The 23,831-nt window shown below is 42.4% G+C and overlaps 1 protein-coding gene across 1 annotated transcript in view; it reads right to left on the reverse strand.

The window, feature by feature from the left end:
- The window catches only part of DNAJB6 (DnaJ heat shock protein family (Hsp40) member B6), a 71,540-nt gene that overhangs the window by 14,455 nt on the left and 33,254 nt on the right, over nucleotides 1-23,831 (reverse strand). The window contains exon 8 of the mRNA XM_060280911.2: nucleotides 23,572-23,642. Within this exon, the coding sequence (XP_060136894.1) occupies nucleotides 23,572-23,642 (71 nt within the window). The remainder of the gene's footprint in view (nucleotides 1-23,571; nucleotides 23,643-23,831) is intronic.

Below are 23,831 nucleotides of genomic sequence, written 5' to 3' on the forward strand. Positions count from 1 at the left end.
TTGTGACAGGTCAGGCTGCTGTCTACTCTGACTCACATCAGCTCTTGGGAGTGTCAAGCAAATAGCTTTACCATCACCACCTATGCCAAGGCTTTTAACCTGGAAGTTCTGTATGCAGAGCTGTGATCTACCACTGAGTCAGAAATCTACCTGCATATTCCTACATACATACATTCAGCCAGGTCACATTTAATTCCCTACCCACAGGCCACCACAACTTGTCCAGTAAATCCAAGGTAGATCATTTTTGGGGCGAAGATCAGAACAGATACTTTCTCACCAGAAGCGGCTTGGTCATGCTGGCCACATGACCTGGAAGCTGTACGCCAGCTCCCTCGGCCTATAGAGCGAGATGAGCGCCGCAACCCCAGTGTCGTCCGCAACTGCACCTAACGGTCAGGGGTCCCTTTCCCCCCCCCAGCTTACTAAAATAGGGTTTTCTTCTCCCCATGCAATTAGCAGTATTGGCTTTATTCCTCTCTAACCCAATTAAAATTCTCTTATGAAAAGAGTTCTTAGGCAGAACGGCTAGGATTCAAAGCTATCACACAAGTAACTGATAATTTGAATGTTAAAACTAGCTGCTTCTTTCATCTGATTGTTATAGCCAAATTTAATTGTAAAATGACTTAAAAGGTAATTCCAATCATGCTGATGTGCTAATTGTTAACTGCAACGCTGGAGATCTTTTCCAAAGAGAGACTTGTGTGGCTCAGTTGTTTGGATCTGACTTCTTCATTCAGTCGTGCAAGTCCCTTTTCGGATAGGAGTTTGCACTTATGTTTACCCAAGAACCTCATTTTACCCCAAAGGGCTGGCCCAGAAAGGGGCAGAGCTTTATTCTTTAGCAGATAGTTCAGCAGGTCTTAATCTCAGGGTCATAGGTTCCAGACCCATGTTGGGCAAAAGGATCCCTGCATTGCAGGGGGTTGGACTAGATGGCCCCCTGTGGTCCCTTCCAATTCCACAATTCTATTCTAAGGGTCAGCAAGTGTTCACTCTTAAATGAACATCTTAAGGAAACCTAAGAGCGACAGGAAGGCTTTGAGAAGTTGTGGCAGTATCTTAAACTGTGGCATGAAGAAGAAATGGAAGTGTACAATATATAAAAATAAAAGTATGGGCTGGAAACTAGATAATGGTTGCTCCATTCCCTTGATCCCTTGACTTGCTGTTTATGAACCATGTTTCTTCTCTGCTGATGTCTAGCAGAAGACAACATGTGATGTAGATGCTCTTGAGCAGGCATCCCCAAACTGCGGCCCTCCAGATGTTTTGGCCTACAACTCCCATGATCCCTAGCTAACAGGACCAGTGGTTGGGGAAGATGGAAATTGTAGTCCAAAACATCTGGAGGGCCGAAGTTTGGGGATGCCTGCTCTTGAGTTTCTTTGTCCCGCCCCCATGAGCAGCAGCCAATTAAGCAGAACCAGGGGTGAGGCAAAGCAGGAGCCCAACGTCTCCTGTAATACCCCTAGATCAGGCATCCCCAAACTGTGGCCCTCCAGATGTTTTGGACTACAATTCCCATCATCCCTGACCACTGGTCCTCTTAGCTAGGGATCATGGGAGTTGTAGGCCAAAACATCTGGAGAGCCGCAGTTTGGGGATGCCTGCCCTAGATTATTGGCTCTCAAACTTTTTTTCTCTTGGCCACACTTTCACACACGTGTGTGTGTGTGTGTGTGTGTGTGTGTGTGTGTGTGTGTGTAATACATCTGGAAACACAACTAGGATTGTCCTCAGTATCACTTGATGTTCTTGCTCCCATTTTGAAAAATAGCTATCCATATTCTGCCAAAAAAATAAAAAATATACATATTATGCTACACTACACTGAAATGCTTAAATGTTTCCTTGGTTGTCCTTGAATCTTCCTGCCCACACCTGCCATCTTCTTCTGCTGCACCAGTGTGGCAGGTCACACACACTTTGAGAACCACTGGTCTAGCTTGACTGGAGCTATCCAAGGCCTAATGTTGCAGAAGCATTTACAAGGCAATACATGGTGTTAGATAACTTGCTGGAATTGGTGTTAAATGAATATTCAGCATTTCAAGGCATATTCCCAAAGGTCTGTTCAGGTTGTATGATGAAACCTGAATAAACAGGAATCTCTCTTAACATCTTTCAGAGTCACAATAATATGAATTAGTTTAACCTAACTGGTAGGACAAGAAAATCCCCAAACCTCCATATTATCCTGTGTCTGAACACAACCCTCTTATCTAGAAGGGGGGGAAATGATATAATGAAGTATATACATTCTAGCCAGCAGAGGGCAGTGCTACACACTGAGAAAGATCAACTGAGGAAGATCAACATTGAAGTAATCTGTCAACACTTTTAATAAGGAATAGGTTTTCAGTGCATGCCTAATAAAAGGGTAAAAGGCACGACGATAAGTCAGTACATTTGCTGAAGATGCGCACTTCAAATTTACTGACAACTCTTCATTGTCAGAAGCAAAACTGCATGCATCCGTTCTGCAGTTTGTGGAAGGGCAAAGAGGCAATTAGCAACTGATATTTCTGAAACAAAGGCTTGGAGGGCAACCAAAACATAGTGATGAGCATAAGAGAAGTGGTGACACACTGATGATTAGATGCATTGCAAAAAGATCTGCGAAATTGAAGAGGGTGGTCTATTGATGGATATGAGCAAAGATGGCCAAAATAAATCTCCATTTTCAGAGACAGTACATCCAGAGTCCCTTACAAAATGCCAAATGTAGGAGACAAGCAACAGAGAAAGGCACTCAACAGACAGTGCTGGCCTGGGATGATGTCAGCCATAAACTAGCAGAGTGTTTTTGGCAAATCTCCTTCCCCTCCCCTCCCACACCTTAGCCTCAATTCTAGATCTGCAAAATGGGCACTTTTTCAAGAACTGTTGTAAACATCTGTTCTAAGATTGTAAAGAACTTTGCACACTTAATAGGAGAAATGACTCCTTCTCATAGGACACTGCAGAGTTAAGAGAGAGGGAGTTTACTGGTGAAGCAAGACTCAGCTTGCCATTCTTGAGGGTGAAGCAGCAATAAATGTATCCCAGCATAAGGGCATGGCTGAAGCAGGGAAACCCCAACTGTGGGACAAAGCTCTGACAAGATGGTACAGCTTCTTCTCTCACACCCTGGCCTCAGGCTGCATCTCATTTCATTGTACTTTTCGGGGTGGGGTGGGGTGGGGGTTTAAGTGAATGGAGTGCTTGCTTTGTCTCATGTTGGGATCACCATTACAAATGAACCTTTGTGCAACCTAATGGAAAGAGGTATACATGCTTTTAAGCATCTAAAAAGCACAAATCCTGCAGGAGTGCAGCAGTTATTTCTATTCAGCCCATGCTGGGGGGGGGGGGGAGCAAGAATATGTCACTGTAAAAACAATTTAAAATAGCCTTCCTTTCACCTCCCAAAACTAAGCGTTCCCGGAATACTGCCCTGCTCCCACTCACACTAATACAACATTGCTGAAATACCAATTTAAACCAAAAAAGCTACCATGATTCTTTGAGAACTTACTTCCAAATGCTGGTATCCGGCTATCTTCTACTACCCCTCCCCCCAAAAAAACCCCTCTCTTCACATTTTTCTCTGTCAAGTTCCCCAGTGTACAATTTATATTTCTATTTGCAACAGGCCTCTATTTGCAAAGCAGACTTAATGCCGCTTTGCTTCAGCGACATGGTTACATCATTGTGCCTCTAGACCAGGCATCCCCAAACTGCGGCCCTCCAGATGTTTTGGCCTACAACTCCCATGATCCCTAGCTAACAGGACCAGTGGTCGGGGAAGATGGGAATCGTAGTCCAAAACATCTGGAGGGCTGAAGTTTGGGGGTGCCTGCTCTAGATCAAAGCATCGTAGACAAATCAAGGGTTAATATTTAGTTTGCCAAAATAAATTAGTGCCTATGACAAGGCCGGCGTGATTCAAAAACAGTACAGTCAAAAACAAAGGACTACAGTAAACTGGACCCGGGTGAATGGTTTGGCAGTGGTGGCTCCCAGAGGGTAGGGGGAAACAGCTCTGCATGGAAGAAAAGGAAAATTTGCACCAATTACAATGCATTTGCTGCAACGGCATTTGAGATTCCTGAGCAAAATTTGGAAGCTTTTGCCCAAGTATTTTGCAACATGCAGGGGGAAGCATCCTTCTAAGCACAGCAGAGCAATGTTAGATACCATCTGTTGCATACCGAGAACCTCACCAAAAGCTCCCGAGAGTTTAGGAGAGCTGCCTTGTTGCTTTTAAGGTTTCCTCTTAAATTATGCACGTTAAAGTCAACTCTTTTAAAAGGATAGCTCAGATTCCCAAGTGATGCCATTTTGTGCTAGACGCTGCCATCGTGGTGTTGACTACAGCAGTGTGCATTCATAGATCACTGGATGCGATCAAATGTTGACATATCAAGCAGCTCGCGTTAGATATTTGCTTAGGAACACACTGAATTAATGAAGCCAAGAGGCTTGGGTAACTGGAAAACCATTACAGTACTTTCTTATTGCATTTTGTGCTAACACATGTCCTACAAAGACCACCCTCCCTCTCAATTTAGCATCCAGCATTCATTTTAGTAGACTAAATGCCCAATGGGGATCTGCTTGGGGGGGGGAGGGGGGCTGCAACCTTCCATTGATTTGGCAGTACTCAGCACCCTAAAAATCTTGAAGCATTTTCCAACACAGGGAACCTTCAGAGTTCAAAATACTGCCAGTTCCATGGCTCATACAGATGCTTCTGAATATTAAAAATTCTCCCCAGCAAGTGTTTCAAATTCCAGAAAAACCGCAACACTTGCAGCACTTCCAAATAAGGCAAAGTTATAATAAAAATCAACTTGCTTTTTCAAAAACACGAATGCTTTGCTATACTTCATCATGCATTTTTTTAAATTGAACTTAAGTTGATATATGTTCTACTTAAAAAAAAAAATTGAAATATCCCAGGGTTTGATATTATGTGAAAAGTCACTATTTTAGAAATTCCTGGCCAAACAATGCTTTGTAGACATGAGACTGAAATCATCTAGGAACCATTTATGGAATGTCAAAGCAGCTGTGAAATCACTAGCATGTGGTATTTTGCAAGTCTGGAAGAGATTTATTTGTTTTTTTAGCTCATCCCTGCCTGTGTTTACTCAGAAGTAAACCCCACAAAGTTCAATGGGACTCAGAGCAGCACATATACCCCCTTCTCCAGTGTATCATCACAAAGACATTAGTAGGTAAAGCTGACACCTAGGCAACTACAGCAGATTTGAAACCAATTCCACTCTACAGGATACAGGGGTCAGCTGGTTCACTCCAGCAGAGATCCCGCCGTGGGCCAGATCACGCGCCTGCACATGATTTCCAGCATCTCCACAGGCGTGATTTCCAGCGCCACAGAAGCGAGTCCCTGCGCCGCTTTAGCGCAGCGCACGGGGACTCACCGAGCAGGTGGCTCTGTTCGGGGGTGGCTTGGGGGCCGGTTAACAACCCCCGTGGGCCGCTTGTGGCCCAGGGGGCTTAGGTTGCCGACCCCTGCTCTATCCGTAACCACATTGGCTCTGTGTTCTTGCAGCTCCTGCTGAACCATTTAAGGACACTGTCGCATTCTAGATAAATAATCACTACAGCTTTGGAGATGATGCCAGCTTCCTCTGTTATCTATAGATCTGCCAAAACACCCCCCAAAACTAGGTGGTCTCTGATTGGACAATATAAGCTTGTGATCATATGAAGGCAGATCAGAATGAGAAGAACTACTTGAGAGAAATGAGCGTGGGGAGTAGAAAATGGGAATGGTGGGGGGCAGTAAATTAGAGGAAATAAAGTTCTGCGCTATGGAGACATGGCTGATGTTTCATGGGCAATTGCTTCCTGGTTTCTGAAATCTCAGGTGATCTCACTCCACGACTTTCAGTCTACATTTGTGACAGTTCACTGTGTTCCGACAGCCTTGAGCAATACAGAGAAGACAAACAGGGAAATTCCCATTCTTCCGTGATGTTTCTCTGCTTTTAGTTGTATGAATTTACTAAGAGCTCTTCCAAGAATGAATTTCCAGTTGCAGGTGTGGTATAAAACATTATACAAGACTGTAATGCAGAACACCCAACGTCTCGCCTTCAGAAAGCAAGGCCCTTTCGATAGTTTTCACAGCACCCTGTTACAGCCTCCTATTTTTGGAAGATTTGATCTGGCAGGCCTAAGCCTCAGACAAACTATTTTGGAACCAAGCTCACTCTTATGGTCGAAGAATGCCTAGCCGTTTGCCAAACAAAAGCTCTGCTGAACCAATGAAGGCATGGCAGCCTGATATGCAATGTGCCAAAGGTCGCTGCCTGAACATGACAAGTTTCATTTCAGTATGTTCCTCTGAGCTCAGTTCTTTTCGTACCCTGAACCGATTGCAGCAGCACAAACAAAACAAGCATGCTTCTCGTAATTCTAGAAGATAATGCATTCTTGGGCCCCTGCCCTATCTAACGTCAGGGACGGGCTGAGATGGCTATGAAGCAGACACTGTACCCTTACACTGAAGCAAGCGCTCTAGTCCCCAACTCACCTCACCTGCACCACACCCTGAACATAGCATACAGCTATGAAAGGCCTACTAGTCGAATTAAGGTCCACACACACAGTGCCAGCATTCAAAATTTCCCAGGTGCCAGATTGGCGATGGACAACTTCATCCCTCTGGCCTCTCCAGCTGTCTTAAGCAGGTAAGCAGAAGAGCTTTATCACTGCATTCTTATCCCACCTTTTCCTCCAAGGAATACATGGTTCACGCTCCTCCGCAGTTAATCCCTATGACCCTGTGAGGTAGGTTAAGAGGCTGGGACTGGCCCAAGGTCACCCAGTGAGCTTCATTCCTGAGTGGGGATTTGAACCCTGATCTCTCAGGTCCTAGTCCAGCACTCTAACCGCTACACCACACTGGCTCCCTAGAGTACTTCTGCTATGGGGCAGCTATAAAAATTAAGTAGGTAAATAAATATGGGGAAAGCAAAAAGTCACTTAGGGAAGGATCTGAAATATTCTCCTTGAACATGGGTAGGCAAACTAAGGCCCAGGGGCCGGATCCGGCCCAATCGCCTTCTCAATCTGGCCTGCAGACGGTCCAGGAATCAGCGTGTTTTTACATGAGTAGATTGTGTCCTTTGCATCTCTGGGTTATTTGTGCGGCATAAGAATTTGTTCATATTTTCCCCCCAAAATACAGTCCGGCCCCCCACAAGGTGTGAGGGACAGTGGACCAGCCCCCTGCTGAAAAAGTTTGCTGACTCCTATCAAACAGTGGCTGCCAAACCATCCTTCCCCAAGAGTATTATTGTTCATTATTAATGCATATACCCCTTTAGGTCGAAATAGGCTTCTAAGTGGTTTACAAGATTAAAAGCCAATTTCGCCAACATTAAACTATAAGCCTCAATAATTAAAGCATGCAATAAAACAATCCCATTAAAACAACTCAGCAATTAAAACAGGTCAAGAGATCAAGGGAATGTGTGTAATCAGGTGTGTCTTCAGAAGCCAGCGGAATGCCAATACAGATGGGGCCTCCTTTATTTCAGCAGAGAGGTTATCAGCGAATGAGTCACAGTGTATCCTGAAGGGCACAGCTGATCCACCAGCCAAAGATACAGATAGGGTATTAGCCCAAAACTAGTGACTTACAAAAGTAGCAGACAGCCATCTAAGAAGAAGCAGCACAGTATAAAGCTGTTAGTAAAACTAATCTTCTGGCCCGAGTTCTTGCAATTTACTGTTTATTTCTGGACTTTACCAAGAACTCCAATTTCTACTGCAGTAAAACTAATCCAGCATCCTTTCCTAAAATTGTAGTGCACTGTCACAGCTAAATATATTGAAAGCCTTCCATTCAATCTCACCACACCCCCAGTCTCCCTTGTTAGCCTTAAACAAGCCACAATTCTCTGACCCTCCGATCCCCCATCTACAACATGGTAACAAGCTTATTATACAGAAGATGCATTTGAAGTGCTTTGAACACTGGAATGCACAGTATAAATACCGTCTGCTATCGACAGTAAGCAGGTCTTGCTTTCTGATAACTGCAGCCTTTTATTTGAATGCCTGTCTTATGCTCAATAATTTACCTTGCAGTGGTATCTTTTGACGGGCATTTGGCACTTAAAGGACTGCTCATTGCCATGATGGGATATCCCAACCCGTTTATGTTTACTCAGCAGACTGCAAAGTTTGCTGATCCGGGCTTTATAATTCTGTGAAACCTCATACAAGCCCCATAAGTACTCAGGATAGATGCCAAAGGCTCAACTCCTATTATAGCACAGCCAACAGGTCTGGTGTATTGGAAGTTTTAGAATCTTTTAGGAGAAAGCTTGATTTGCTTAAGAAATGCAGTCAAGCCACAGACCTCTCATTCCAAGGATGAAATGGGAAGAATAGAGAGGTGGGCATTGAACGAAGCCTCAGTACTGAAGAAGTAAAATCCTGAAGAGACCACCCATTTCACACCAACCATCCCTTCGTAACTTCTCAGTGGCTGGAAGGTCTGATAAAGCAAGGAATACTCACAACCACCAAGTGTAATAAGCTAAATATGCAGCTATGGACTGCATGTGCGTCAGGTCTCACACCTTACACACAAGTAGTCTCACACAGGTAGGTAGTGCACCACACGTGAGAGGCGTGACACTCCACAAAAGGCAGCCCTTTGCTTTTTAGCGGTTTGCTTCAAGATGTTTCATGTTGTCTATTCGATGTGCATCTTTCTCTTTCCATGTATGGAAATCATGCAGTAACCTGCAGTACCTGACAACTTGAAGGATAGTCTTTCCCACATGTATCTACCGGAACATTAAGAGCTTCATCAGATACCCTTCTCCTGGTGCTCCTCTCTACTGAAATTAGGCAGGGGGCAACAGCAAAGAGCACCTTCTCAGCTTCAGTACTGTTTATGGAATGTTCTACTCAGGGAAAGCTCACCTGGTGCAATGCACTCTATGTGGGGCTACCTTTGAAGGTGACCCGGAAACTACAACTAACCCAGAATGCGGCAGCTAGACTGGTGACTGGGAGCGGCCACAGAGACCAGATAACACCGGTCTTTCAAGACCTACAGTGGTGCCTCACTTAACGAATGCTCTGCTTAACGAAATTTCCGCTTAACGAAAGGATTTTTCGAGCGGAGGTTGCCTCGCTAGACAAATTCGTTTTATGAAAAATTCGTCTAGCGAATCGCGGTTTCACATAGGAATCCTTTGAAATTCAATTAATGCTTTCCTATGAGCAAAAAGAAATTTAAAAAAAATTCAATGCATTCCTATGGGATTCGCTAGACAAATTTTTCGTTATAAGAAAAGACCTGTGGAACGAATTAAATTTGTCTAGCGAGGCACCACTGTACATTGGTTCCCAGTACGTTTCCGAGCACAATTCAAAGTGTTGGTGCTGACCTTTAAAGCCCTAAACGGCCTCGGTCCAGTATACCTGAAGGAGTGTCTCCACCCCCATCGTTCTGCCCTCACACTGAGGTCCAGCGCCGTGGGCCTTCTGGCGGTTCCCTCGCTACGAGAAGCCAAGTTGCAGGGAACCAGGCAGAGGGCCTTCCCGGTAGTGGCACCCACCTTGTGGAATGCCCTCCCACCAGATGTCAAAGAGAACAACAATTACCAGACCTTTAGAAGGCATCTCAAGGCAGCCCTGTTTAGGGAAGCTTTTAATGTTTGATGGATTTCTGTATTTTAATATTTTGTTGGAAGCCGCCCAGAGTGGCTGGGGGAACCCGGCCAGATGGGCGGGGTATAAATAATAAATTATTATTATTATTATTATTATTATTATTATTATTATTATTATTATTATTATTAGGCTTTTCTCAACAGCAAGGCCCTTTAAATGTTCCCAACCTTTTATAGATGGCTAGTTAGCTGCTGTGGATATTGTGCCTTTATCCCATTTCTTCTAGGAAAAAGGACTTTTTCATGCAGCCCACGGTTAAACTACGGAATTCACTTCCACAAGAAGCGGTGATGGCACCAACATAGAGATCTTTTTTAAAGTGTTAAAATTCATGGAGAGAGCTTTTGATGGCTGCTAGTCATTATGGCTATTCTCTGCCTCTACAGTTGGGATGTAGCAATGCTTCTGAATACCAGCTGCTGGAAACCACAGGAGAGTGCTCTTGCGCTTGAATCCTGCTTGCTGGTTTCCCACACTGTGAGAACAGGATGCTGGACTAGATGGGCCATTGGTTTCATCCAGCACATTCTTATGATGTTCTATTTTTATTGTGACTGTTTTTTATTAACTCAACAGTTGGAACGTATTTAAATGTCTGTAATGCTTTGTTCCCTGGTGCAGGATAGAAAATCGTTTAAGTAAGAATGTTCTATTGTCAAACTAAGAAAGGACTGATAAGTTAACATTCTTCCTAAACTTGCACATATGTTTGCCATAACATCTGAAGGACAGCTTTTCCTTGCTTCAAGAATAAAGAGAGATTATAACCAGCTGGGGAAAAGTAGCTTTGTGCTATTATGATAGCATGTTTTTAAATATTTGGGACTGCTTAAGACCTTGAGTTAAGATTATGCAAGAGTAGTAAATTGCAAAATTATTTGTCCTTCTTAGTTTAAACTAAGGCTACTTTCCTCAAGGAGAATTAATGAGGCATCTGCTGCAACCCATTAGTATACAGAAAATATGCAAACTTTCTGGTTGCACAAGCAACTATTGAATCAAGAGTCACTCCAGCACTGCTTGGTAATGTCAGAAATTAATGGTCATATAGAGGAAAATTTGCTCTGCAGCTCCTTTCCACATTAGATTTGCAATTCTCAGAAACTGGAGCAATGCTGGAAAGAACTGTGGCATAAAAGGTAAAGGTAAAGGGACCCCTGACCATTAGGTCCAGTCGTGACCGACTCTGGGGTTGCGCGCTTATCTCGCATTATTGGCCGAGGGAGCCGGCGTACAGCTTCCAGGTCATGTGGCCAGCATGACAAAGCCGCTTCTGGCAAACCAGAGCAGCACATGGAAATGCCGTTTACCTTCCCACTGTAGCGGTTCCTATTTATCTACTTGCATTTTGACGTGCTTTCGAACTGCTAGGTTGGCAGGAGCTGGGACCAAGCAACGGGAGCTCACCCCGTCACAGGGATTTGAACCGCCGACCTTCTGATCAGCAAGCCCTAGGCTCAGTGGCATAAAAAGGAGCCTCAAAAGACTGAAGGAGCCAAGTTTAGTGTAGCCTTAAAATCTCACCTGGTTTCATGAAGCAGAACAGAATTCAGGTTCTGCAGAAACAAACGAATGGGGTTTTGTTTTTTTTAAGTAGTAGTTTGACATAGAGGGCAGGTCTCCTCATCAATCAAATACAATGCAGCAAACACTATCTAGGGAAATCTTGTACCAAGTCACACCTACACATTCTGGCAAGCAAGGGAGCCTTTCCCGGCAGTATTCTCAGACAAACCAGTTACTATCCTTGTAGGCAAGTGTTGCCGTGTTTTAGAAAGTCCCAAAGACCATTGCACACACTGGACACCATGCAAAGAGGAAGTTACTTGGCTCCGTTGGAAATAAAAGCATTGACAATCCAAGGAAGTACAAAACTAAAGGAAAACCCAAAACTAATCTAAGAATGGTTTTGTTCTCAAGGGGAATAAACAGACCCTAAGTAAGTTTAAGCTAATAATACAAAGCACTGGAAGGCGGCTTAAAGACAGCATGCTAATTCACGGTGCTCTCCTAAAACCCGTCAATGCCAGGGGGCAGCAACCTTTTTCAGCCATGGGCCAGTCCACATTTTGGTGAAAAAAATGAACGAATTCCTATGCCCCACAAATAACCCAGAGATGCATTTTAAATAAAAGGACACATTCTACTCATGTAAAAACACTAGGCAGGCCCCACAAATAACAAAGAGATGCATTTTAAACAAAAGGACACATTCTACTCATGTAAAAACACGCTGATTCCTGGACCGTCCGTGGGCCGGATTGAGAAGGCAATTGGACCGCATTTGGTCCACGGGCCTTAGGTTGCCTACCCCTGGTCAATACTAAGAGAAGTGTTTTCTAGCCGGAAGGTAAGCCAGACTGCTGGTGGATCCACTATAAGACGCTGCCTAGGGGTCCACACATTTTGCCTTCTCTATGAAGCCAACTAGAAATGTATTATTGCCAGAAGCCTTGTCGTTGCCTCGCACAACAGTTCCAAAAGTCAGCATGGGATCAGGAACAGTGGTCTGCTCCCCTTGAAAGAAGGGCAAGCCCCAACCCTTATGCTGAGTTAGCTAGAGAGGCGTGTGGCAAATATCCCTGCTGTGCTGCTGAGGCCTGAGTGCCTCCAAAGTGCAGCATAGCTACAGGGACAAGGTTCCAAACTGAAGAGGGGGCTGTATCTCACGCTTCTCATATTGCACAGCTGTGAAGATAACAACACCCTGCTCCCCCTCCAGCTCTAACTGTGGGAGGAAGGCTGGAGCTTGTGATGAGGGTCAGAAAACTTGAAGCTTAGAAAACGTTTTTCAGGGAAGGAAATACAAAGGTACAATACTCCCCCCCCCAAATCCTATAAGAGAAAAACAGTTCTAGGAAAAGATACCGTGCATCAAGTGCTTGTAAAAGAGCTCTTGGCTGTTTATCAAAGATCTCTGCTTCCACCAGAGGAGTAAGCAAGCCAATACTTTACTTCTGACTGAGCAGCCTTTATTTAGTCCATCAGCTTGCAAACAGGCCTCTTGGACATGCTTCTTAACAGTACTGGAAATGTTCATTTTTAAAAATTATACTACCTGAACGATTATCTTGATTGCCTTCACTGTCAGGGTTAGTGCTCTGAAGAGACAAGCATTCAAGCTTTATACAAAAGTGCTTGTCACAGGTTTTCACCCAACATACAGGCAAGCTAGTACCTGGGAAGTATACTCCCAAAGCAATAATCTGACTGCTTTGCCACTTTCCCAAACCACTGGACACAGGAGGAGATACATGTAATGTTCTAAATTTTCACCCTTTGGCACCGAGGAGGTTTCTCTTCAGGGAGCTATCATAATCGGAGAAAAACAAAATTTCTTCACAGTGAATGTGCAGTTCTTTTTTGATATGGCAGAAAGTGTACAGACTGTAGCTGTCATCTGGTCTAAAAAAACCACTATTTTAACATAACCCAGACACCAGCTGACAAGCCACCAAGTCTTAGCTTGCACCATCTGCCCTAGATCGCTCACTCTGGCCAGGTAAGCATCTTTAAACAGTCTGCAGTAAGCTTCAACACATTTTCTTATATATTGTTGCACAACTTGCAGACTATCTTGAGAGTCCAGGTCACATGGTTGTTGCTGCAGTATTGCTTGTATATTCCAACAGGCACACATATGGAATGTGTACACTAAATATATATACTTTTCTGTCTGAAAGTCTAGAGCTAAGGCCAGAGCTATAAAATGCAGTGTGAATTGCCTAGAGCCAATTTGGAATAGTGGTTAGAATACGGGACTAGAGTCTGGGAGACCAGGTTCAAATTATGAAGCTCACTGGGTGACCTTGGGCCAGCCACTGTCTCTCAGCCTAATCTACCTTGCAGAGTTGTTGGGAGGGGGAGAACCATGCACATCATCTTGTCCTCCTCGGAGGAAAATGCAAAAGTATATATAATAATACTATGCCAATGCCTTTCAGAATAGCTTGGGTCCTTCATTTGCCCAATCTTGTCCTGGCAACCTTTTTTTGTTTTGTTTTGCCAAACAAAACAAACGCAAGTCCTGCCTACGTACAGTCATACCTTGGAAGTCGAACAGAATCAGTTCCGGAAGTACATTCAACTTCCAAAATGTTCAGAAACCAAAGTGCAGCTTCTGATTGGCTCCAGGAAGCTCCTGCAGCCAATCAAAAGCCGTGGAAGCCCCGTCAGACGTTTGGGTTCCAAAGAACGTTCACAAACCGGAACAATCACTTCAGGATTTGCGGCGTTCAGGAGCCAAAATGTCCGAGTACCAAGGCGTTCAGGATCCAAGGTACAACTTTATTGCCAAATGCTTCACATTTCAGAGCCAGTGAGATGGATGGCTCCTCTATCCTTTCTCATTTCTCTTGCTTGAGCCCTTACTGCCATGCCACCTTCTTTCCTCTCATCTTAAAGCCAGGTCTTTGGTTGGATGGAACAAAAGCAATGGAAATACAGTCTCCCGCCCGACCCCCCCCCCAAAGGTTAGTCCTAAATTTCAGCTGGGTGGGGGGAACGGTCTCCTGCCCTTTCCCCACACTAATTTCTACTGTGTTGGTATGTGGTGTGACAGCTAGAATGTTGAGAAGCACACATGGGACCACGCCTGTCAACAAGACGTTATAAATGTTGAGATATATGGATTAGAATTGTTGAATTGTAGAGTTGGAAGGGACTCCAAGTGTCATCCAATCCAACCTCCCACAATTGTCTGGCTCAGTATAAGGAGGTTTCCCATCTTCCTAAAAATACTGTGTTCATGCAGGCAAACCTTAAAAAAGGATAACATACCTTTGATACTTGTTTCGCACAACTAAACAATCACATCAATAAGAGTCAGGATTCTGAACACTAGTAACTTTTAGAACACTGTAACAGTTTTCAACCATAATCAGATTAAGCAAATGCCTGTTGCACAAATTTCTGGCTAAAATTAGGAAGGCACTGAGTACAAAGAGCGCTCTTTGAATGAGCAAGTGGGGAGCAACGAAAACATGCACATTAGATGAAATGCAAATAGAAAAGGCATCCTATAAAAGTCTTGTTTGTTTCTGCTATATAGAAATACACAAAATCAGTAGCTGCTACTGATTTGCCATTGTTTTCAATGCAGAAGGTTCAACCCAAGTTTTGTCACTACCTGCATTCAATGAATTCTTCCTGTACGTTTCAACAGGCTGTCATGTTTGACATTTGTCAATTCATAAGACATCTGCAGTGATCAGTTAATTAGGCTGTGCCACCCATAATTCCAGAAACTGCTCTCCCTTTCCCAGGGCACATGCCTCTCTGGGCCTCTCACTCTCAAGACAGCCACACAAAGGAAGGAAGAAGCGCATGTGTGACTCCTTGCCCCAGGCGGCGCCCTAGATTGTCCCAGGGGGTGTCTGTTTAGCACCTACTGACCTACATTATTCAAATAATATGCTATTATTTCCTGGCCAGCTGCCATTAACAGGCCCAAACAGCAATTTAGGAAATTTTTACCACCACACCCAACAGTGAACTTCTATCTCCACCCAAAATCTAATTACGTGACAGTCTAGTACTTTTTACCTTGGGTACACACATCAGAAATCTAAGTCACTGGAGTGCTTTTGAGAGACTCCCACAACAGAAGATATGCTGCTTGGGAAGGCATTATTTGTGTATCCAACTGCAGCAATTTATGGGAGAAAACAGAGTTACCATGGATCTAATCTTATGTAAACGTTCTGGGACGACGCACATAATGAAAACACAGCTGAATGCCCTTTTAAGTACCAAGTGGAATTATGATTTGAGAGGCACACTAGGGCCTTTATTTTTGTCTAAGGAGGTGACTTAGATGAGGAAGCCCTGCGACCATGGATTCTGACCTTTGTCAACAGCTTTTGAAACCTGTGCATTATTTTAAAAATACTCTAAATAAACTTCCCAAACATTAGAATGGTTTGCTCAGTACTTTTTACAGATTTGTGACTAATGGTTGCATCTCATACAGCAACGTAATAGTCCAGTCAGTACTAGAATGGGGCAATTCCTTCCTTTTTAAGCACTGCCTAGGAGCATTTTCTAATTTATATTTGTTTTCCCTGGTACATTTAGAATTATTGGGCTGCAGCCTAAGGCCAAATAAACTAAAAATTTGATTTAACTTCTGTGGCTATCAGCTCTTGCCTAAGTTCAGTTCAAACTCTCTGGTGGCTTGGTGTTTATTAATGGCTAACTAACTGGGTTTGTTTTTTGCTTTTAACAAATGTCCCTTACATCCCTTAGAAATGCAAATGGTTAAGCGGTATATCAGTGCCTTAAATAAACAAATAAGCCAGTCAACGCTAAAAGTATGAGATGGAGCACATTCAAGTGTGTTCTGTAATGCATATGCCCCTTGTGCCTTGGTGTACTTTTGCCTCTAGTCTACTGAGCTGGGGAGCCAGTGGTGAGGTACCATGAAAGTAACAGATGTCAGTGCAGGTGTGATTGTATGTCACAAGCAGTATCATGCACATATAGACATCTTATCTAATAACCACTGGTAGCCTTATCCTCCTGCAATTCCCTTATTTTTCACCTGAATCTTTCAAGAGAGCTATTGAATACACAGTAGCAGGGCTAGGAAAGATCTTTATCAAACAAAGTGGAAAGCCAGTGAGAGTAAACAATGCCAAGCTAAGTGAATCAATGATCTGGCTCAATATAAGGCAGTTCAAGGCGTCAATACGTCCAGTGTGAGCAACCTAATGCACAGCTTTAGGATTAAAAGCTTCTTCAAAAATCTGAGTACAAATAAATTCAGAATTCTACAGCCAGCAAAATAGAAGCAAGGACGTTTAAGACTGCAGCCTGCCCTGGACAACCTCAAAACATATGCTGAATAGAGATTGACTCAAATTCTTTTTTCAACCTGACCTTAATCAGAAACATGTACAGTAACCTAAAAAGTAACCTAAATATTCTGCTAGTGCAACTCAAATGACAAGAAACATACATGAAGATGCTACCAAGCAACTCATTATGAAGAGTGAAGGAAGAAGAGAAGTTTCGTTGGGTTGACTGTCGGTCATTTGACATGTGAAATCTCATTACAAGCAAGCTCAACTCTTAGGCTCAGAAAAGCATTTTGTATAAAGAGCAAAGTAACTGTTATAGGGAAGCCAGATGGCAATGGTGTTCTGCCGAGCATCGTAAGTAAAAAGACTAATGCAGCCCTTAAATTATAAAGAATGACAGTGACCATCATAAAGTAAGATATGAAACAGAGCTACTCCAGGTGGAGGACAGAAACCAAACAGCAGTCTCACATGCCACAGTACTACAGAAAATGAAATTAGTTTCGAATGCAGCTTATGATACATCATGGGAATCAGAACTGGGAGCAGAGAGATACCCAAACCCTGCTTGTATGGAGGACATTAGACTGAAGGTTTGGCAAAGTACCCACCAATAAGAACTGAGAATTAAGGCAAAGGCCTCACTGTCCTATATCACATCACAATGAGGGCACAGGTTGTAAACTATATGCAATCACTAAGATACCCAACTGCAGCCTCATTTATCAATTTTCAGCATATAGCATTTAAAAAAACACTTTTGTAGATGAAGAAACTGAGGTTAAGTGACTCATCTTGTAACAACAGTTAAGCAAGAGCTAAGCAGATTTTATGTTTGAGCATTTGGGTCTAATGTGAACCTACACGTATGGTTAATGAAGACTCCAAAACATACTGGGACACAACACTATACAAGACATCAGACAAATGCTATTTGCATACAAACCAATATGTTCAGCCAGGCAGATGGGCAACAGAGAAAGCCCAGACATGAGAATGACATGTATAAGTCAATGTTTAAATCTTTCAAAATTAAATCAGACATCTCAAAACTTAAGACACTCACATAAATTATACCTTTACAAAACACAACATTTTAAAGGGGACAGTTTAGCAATACCTTGTTGGAAATCAATCCCAAGGTACAAATGACAGCGTTCAATCTAGTAACTAGACAGAAGACAGGTTAATACAATGTATTTAATAATAAATTTCACGATTTAGAAAATTTGGTATTAGCATGTCTCAGTATTGAATGCTTCAACAACTGGGTCAAGTTTCAAACAAGGGGGGGAAATGTGTTTCATGTGCTAATGCAGAAGATTGCAGACCTTGTCACCTACACACAAATAAGCCACAGTACAGCATGCATTTAGTGGCCTTTAGAAACAACTTTTGAGACTTACCCAAGCTTTTAAAATAAAAGATGCCAAAGTTCCACAGAAAGTTATGATACAGCTACTTACCCACAGGATTTAAACATAGTACACATAGTAGGCTTGATTCAGACTTAGCTGCACATACACCCCACTGAAATTAACAGCACAAATAAAATCATGCCTTTGTTCCATTGATTTCAAAGTGCAACAAAGTCTGGATCCAATTTACAGCAGCTGTAAAATGTAGCCCATCTCAAGACTAGATGATCAGCTACACCAGCCAGTTGCAGCTAAAAAAACCCCACAAGTGATAGTCAAAGCTATCATTCCGTAATATAATAGTGTGCCAATGGAGCAGAATCTGTAGTCAGGAAGTGCCATAGGGTCAGTGGCAAAAAGCATATTGTTTGCATGCGGAATGTCCATGTTCTGCCACTCAGTGCGGACAACACTGAGCAAGAGGGACCAACACCCGTGTTAAAATAAGTATGGTGGTACCAATTAAGTATAAATCCATAACCTGCCCATTTGTTATCATTGTTGAATATTTCACCTCTAATTCCTTTTCCCATCCTACTCAATCACCCCCCTCTAATAACCATCTCAGCTGATGAGTGCTGACAGGGTTGGGTTTTTTTAAGCCAAAACATGAGTGCACTGAGAAACAAGACAGAGCTATAAGTGGGTTCATGGGAACCCCAAAACTTGCAGTAATTATTTTTTTTGGGGGGGGGGTCCACATAAGGACGCAGCATGTTCAGCAGTCACAAAATGCTGAGTGCTTGTTAGGATAGGGGAGAACCAAGCCAGGGTGGCGGCAGAATGGAATATCCAGGAAGAGAACATGGCTAGTTGGAATACTTGTAAGTAATCCACACTGGAACAGTTTGCTGTAGGTCTCACTTCCTCCCTCTAATTGAGAACTCGGGTGGTTGAATGCTTTATCATTTAGGAAGAGAAACAGAGCCATACATAGGGGAGTGGTTTTTACAGGAAACTTTCTAGGTGTGCAGAAATATACATACTTGGAAATGAAATGTTTTTTTAAATTTTTTAAAAAATGCAAAAGCTACTTTGACAAGAACCTGTCACATTACAGAACGCTGGTGGCAGATGAGTATATTGAGAGGGGCTCTAAATAAGCTGTTAGGCAGACTGCGGAAGTCTACAAATTAAATATATGGTCAAAAGTAATTGGAACAAAAATTTCAGGTCATTGGAAAAAAAAAGTAGGGCGAGTGGAAAATGGACTTGTCAAACCTCTGACATTTTACACTGCTTATTCCAGAAAAGGGGGGATGGCACTGGTTTGGGGAGCTGCATAAGCAAAAACAATTACATGACTCGGAATAGGAAAATGGTATTGTATTGTACTCGATATGTATGGCTGGAAAACTAATTACATCAATGAAGGGACAGGAAAGAAATCAAATAATATAAATCAGAAGATGGCACAACTGTAGACAAAGATCCACTTTGACTTCTCAGTCTTTCAAAAAAGGACAACAACCAACTCTTGAGGAGCTGATCACTTATATAATGGACAATTGATAAAACAAATCTCAATTGCTAAATACTAAGCAGTCAAAACACTTCTTTGTCTACTAGTGTGCAATCTTCTGATTTGATTTGATTTTTGTATCTTCAATGATGTAGTTTACATTAGATAAATAGATGATAGATAAAGATAGACAGACAGACAGACAGACAGACAGACAGACAGACAGACAGACAGACCATGTTTATACTCTGGGTCTTGCAATTGTTCTTGCTTTGGCTTCTAAGGACCTTCATTTTTATTGTTCTTTATCTTCGGGAGGTGCATGCCATGAAGCAAACCCCCAGGAAAGTAAATGAGCACCTTTTACCCTTTCCAGACTGGTAACAGGTAAACTGAATTTTTTGTGGATGCATGGACCAGGCCACTGACTAACAGGTTTTTGTTGGACTAAAAACAATACACCCAACCCCCAGATAAGGTCTGGATTTATTCTCACAAATGCTAAGCAGTAAGGACCACATTTCGCCAGATCAAATTTAACACCTTGTACATACAGACAACACAAAGTGTAGCTTGGCTTGCAATACCAGAAAGGTTAGCAGCTGAGAGTTAGATTTGACATCCAAATGACTAGCTGCTGCTAAATATTATGCAGCGCATTTGGAAAACATAGAACTGCCAGGCAAGTGGTATACTGGGGCTGTGTGCATTCTATGATCAGATTGCACAAGTACAAAAATCATCTAGCGCAGTATTCAGCATCCTGAAAATCTCCGCTCTTGATAGGCTACAAAGTATGAGCGGCATGTCTGTCAGTGATGCCAATTACATGTTTTCTCATAATTCCCATGGGATTATGCCAACTTGAAGGTTGGTGGTGAAGGTTTTGCAGATAATGCATATGCTTGATGCCTGGTGAAGTCTCATGAGATTTCAAGTGATATAGGAGAGGGCTTCAAAATAAGCAAATATGTAAATTTTAAATGCAGGGCAGGATGCAGGATGTTGACAATTCTTGGCACACAGTTCTGATTTTCAACCACAGTATACACACAGCCCCATGTTTGCCTGCATAGAGCCATTCCAGCAAAAGCACCCATTTGGCAAGTTAAGCACATTGTGTTTTGAAATATGAAATAATGTACAGTATTCTACTTTTTTTATCACCATAATATAGTTGTTGGTGGGCAAGCCTTCTAACTCTTGTCAAGTTTTGCCCAACAATACAGTTTGATTCTAATTTATTACAGTCATACATCGTGTTGGGTCAACTTCATGTTGCGTCTTTTTGCGTTATGTCCCACGGCAACCCAAAAGTACCAGAACAGGTTACTTCCGGGTTTCGCTGCTTGCACATGTGCAGAAGCGCTAAATCACACTTCACAGATGAACGCCAAATTGCACCACGCGCAGACACAGCGCTTCAAATTGTGGGCATTTCACATTACGGACAGGCCTCTGGGACGGATCCCGTCTGTAACATGAGGTACCACTGTAATAAGATACAGCTAGCACTGTCAATAGTTCTTAAACTGTGAATGTTGAGAAGGTACCAGGGGCTGATTCTTCAATGAAAGTAACCTATTAATGCTCTCCTTTAGCAACTTGGATGGAATTTATGAGGAGTGAAATGGAAAATGCACAAGGCAGCTAGTTTATGTTTCAGTTAAAGGCTTCTGATTATAGCAAGTGTGGTTAGCCTTTCCTAACTCAGTATAATTCACCCTCATGTTTCCCAAAGAGAACAGAAATAAGAAATGAAATATAATAGGTTATCATAATAGGTTACTGATTAATGAATTCTGTGTTTTTTCAAAAAAAATCTGAGCTTTTCTAATTCCTTTGTCCCACATGCCGTAGAATGGCACTTGGCCAGGGGCACTGTGGAAGATGCAGAATGGTGGTCAGCCTGTCACCACAGCCATTGCTGCTGCCACTTTTGTAGCAGCAAGGGGGGCGGGAACTCAGGGGGAAAGAAACTGCTACAGCCACTGCTAGTGGTGAGCTCCACACCCACAAGGAAGTGCTGGAGAATTTCTTCTCCCAATAAAGGAGTTTGGTGAAATGGTCCCCTCCCCTCTTTAATCATACAAGGACAGTCAATTTGGAAGACACTGCCCAAGATATGTGAACGTATGCCAACCATTGAGAGATTTACATTAGGGAGGACCTTAAAAGGGGTATGATCATAGAATCCAAAAACTGTAGTTGGAAGGGACCCCAAGAGCCATCTAGTCCAATTCCCTGCAATGCAGGAATGATGCTTTCTATAATTTGTAGGTAGGGTATCCAAAGCTAGAAATGGATACAAAGTGCGCTTGCACTTTCTAAATGAATAGGTACTGACTTTTTACTGAAGTTATATGGCATGGTGGCTAACATACAGTCCTCGAGATGTTATTGGACTACAACTCCCATCAGTCCCAGCCACCAGGAACAACAATGGGATGGGAACTGTAGTCCAACAACTTCCAGAAGGCTACGGGTTAGCCACTAGTGACTAGTAGGAAACAACTTCATTACAATGAATGATGATCTAAAGGTTTTAGAGCAAAGCTGCCCTGATAAAGGTTTACCTTCGCCTTTTTCTCCCACACTTCCAGTGTGATCCTCTGTCTCTTAGGTTAATCTAAACAGGTTTCACTGGAGCCTATTTTATACAGAATAAGGGACTCGCCCGTGTACTTATTTGACGGAAATGGCAGTCTAAAAAATGCAACACTTAAACTGAAAAACAAATATATGTTTCCTATTTTGCTTTTTGCAGCCATCTACTGTTTCAAGAAAAAACAAAAAGCATTGCTCACTGAAAAATAATGGAAATAAAAAAATTCCTTCCAGTAGCACCTTAGAGACCAACTAAGTTTGTCACTGGTTTGAGCTTTTGTGTGCATGCACACTTCTTCAGATACCATGCACACGAAAGCTCATACCAATGACAAACTTAGTTGGTCTCTAAGGTGCTACTGGAAGGAATTTTTGTTTTGTTTTGTTTTGACTATGGCAGACCAACACGGCTACCTACCTGTAACTTGAGAAATAATTGTTAGAGCTGCATTTCTGTCAGTTCACAAAAAAATGAATTTAGAGGGTGATATCAATTTCAATTTCTGGTGTCCTGCTTGAGCAATGAGCTTCGTGCAAATGGAACTTAACTCTTGCTCTCCCCACACATTCTCAAAAACTGCTTCAAAAGGTTTGGGGAACTCTCTGGCGCAGATGGGGGGGGGTTGCAGGCAGAGGACAAAAACAATTGTTTCACATCCGCTGGTGTGACATTTACCTAATCCAGAGAAATAACACTTGTCTAGTTGAGAATGTTGTGGTTAATCTTTTAGTGGCACCCAATTCTTATATGTGGCAATGTTTGCAAGGAAGAAAGTCTGAAGTAAGCAGGTACTGAAAAGCAGAGTATAGTTATCATCCAAGTTACACAGGCGCACAAAAAAAGCTACAAATGTTACCCATGAAAGAATGCACCACAAACATCAGCATTTATTCATTTTTTAAACGTTTTAGCAAAAATGACAACGTACCCAAGCTCACTAGTTTTAACTTTTGTTAGCCTAGGCTTAAACATTACACATTTAGATGTCAAAACTGACTAAATTGCCAGCATTCATGCACAACTAGAAAACATCCTTAATTCGTTTAAACCAAAAATGCACCATCTGTAACATATTAACATTATTTCACTACTAAATATTGAAAGCTTGAAACTAAATCTGCCTCAGAAATGTTAAACTTCACAGTAGATTTAAACTACTAGTTGGCTCACACATCAAACAAACAAACAAAAAAATCAAAAAAGCAGGATTCATGCTAATGTTAGTGTACAATTTTGCCCTAGCGCTAATGCAGGGTAATTGTCCACCTAGAATCAGGTTTAATAAAAAGCAAAGTGCATACAGAAATTTACAACAATTTTAAGGACAAAAAATGGTCCTATTCATGTGGTCCCAGCAAATAAACGCAAAAGTCTGACAGTATCATGAGCTCCGATGAGCTGTTTATAAATACTTTAGATTACGTACAGTATAATGAAAAGAGTTCTTTTGAAATCTTCAAAAAAATGTTCCTGTTAATCCTCAAAGGGTGCTCGTTATAGCTTAACATTTCTGTTAAATGCGTGCGTTGAATTACTTGTTATCCAAGCGTAGCAGCTGCTCCTTACCATTTACTGTTAAAGACTTTAACTGGCCATCTTCTTCAACTTCTACTCTCTCTTGTCCATTCTCAACAATTCTGCAGGATAAAAATCCATTTAATAGTCTTTTCTGAAGTGTTTTGGTTTTGTAAATAGCAACCAGGTGGCACATGGATATCTTGTCCATAAAGTGATTACCACTGATTGGCATCAAATAGCAGCAGCTAAACTGGCAAGCTTCATTTTATGCAAAAGCTTAGAACAATTCTGACTGCTTATGTAAACTG

This window comes from Zootoca vivipara, chromosome 11 (genome assembly GCF_965207765.1).
Source record: "Zootoca vivipara chromosome 11, rZooViv2.hap1.1, whole genome shotgun sequence".
Taxonomy (NCBI): Eukaryota; Metazoa; Chordata; class Lepidosauria; order Squamata; family Lacertidae; genus Zootoca; species Zootoca vivipara.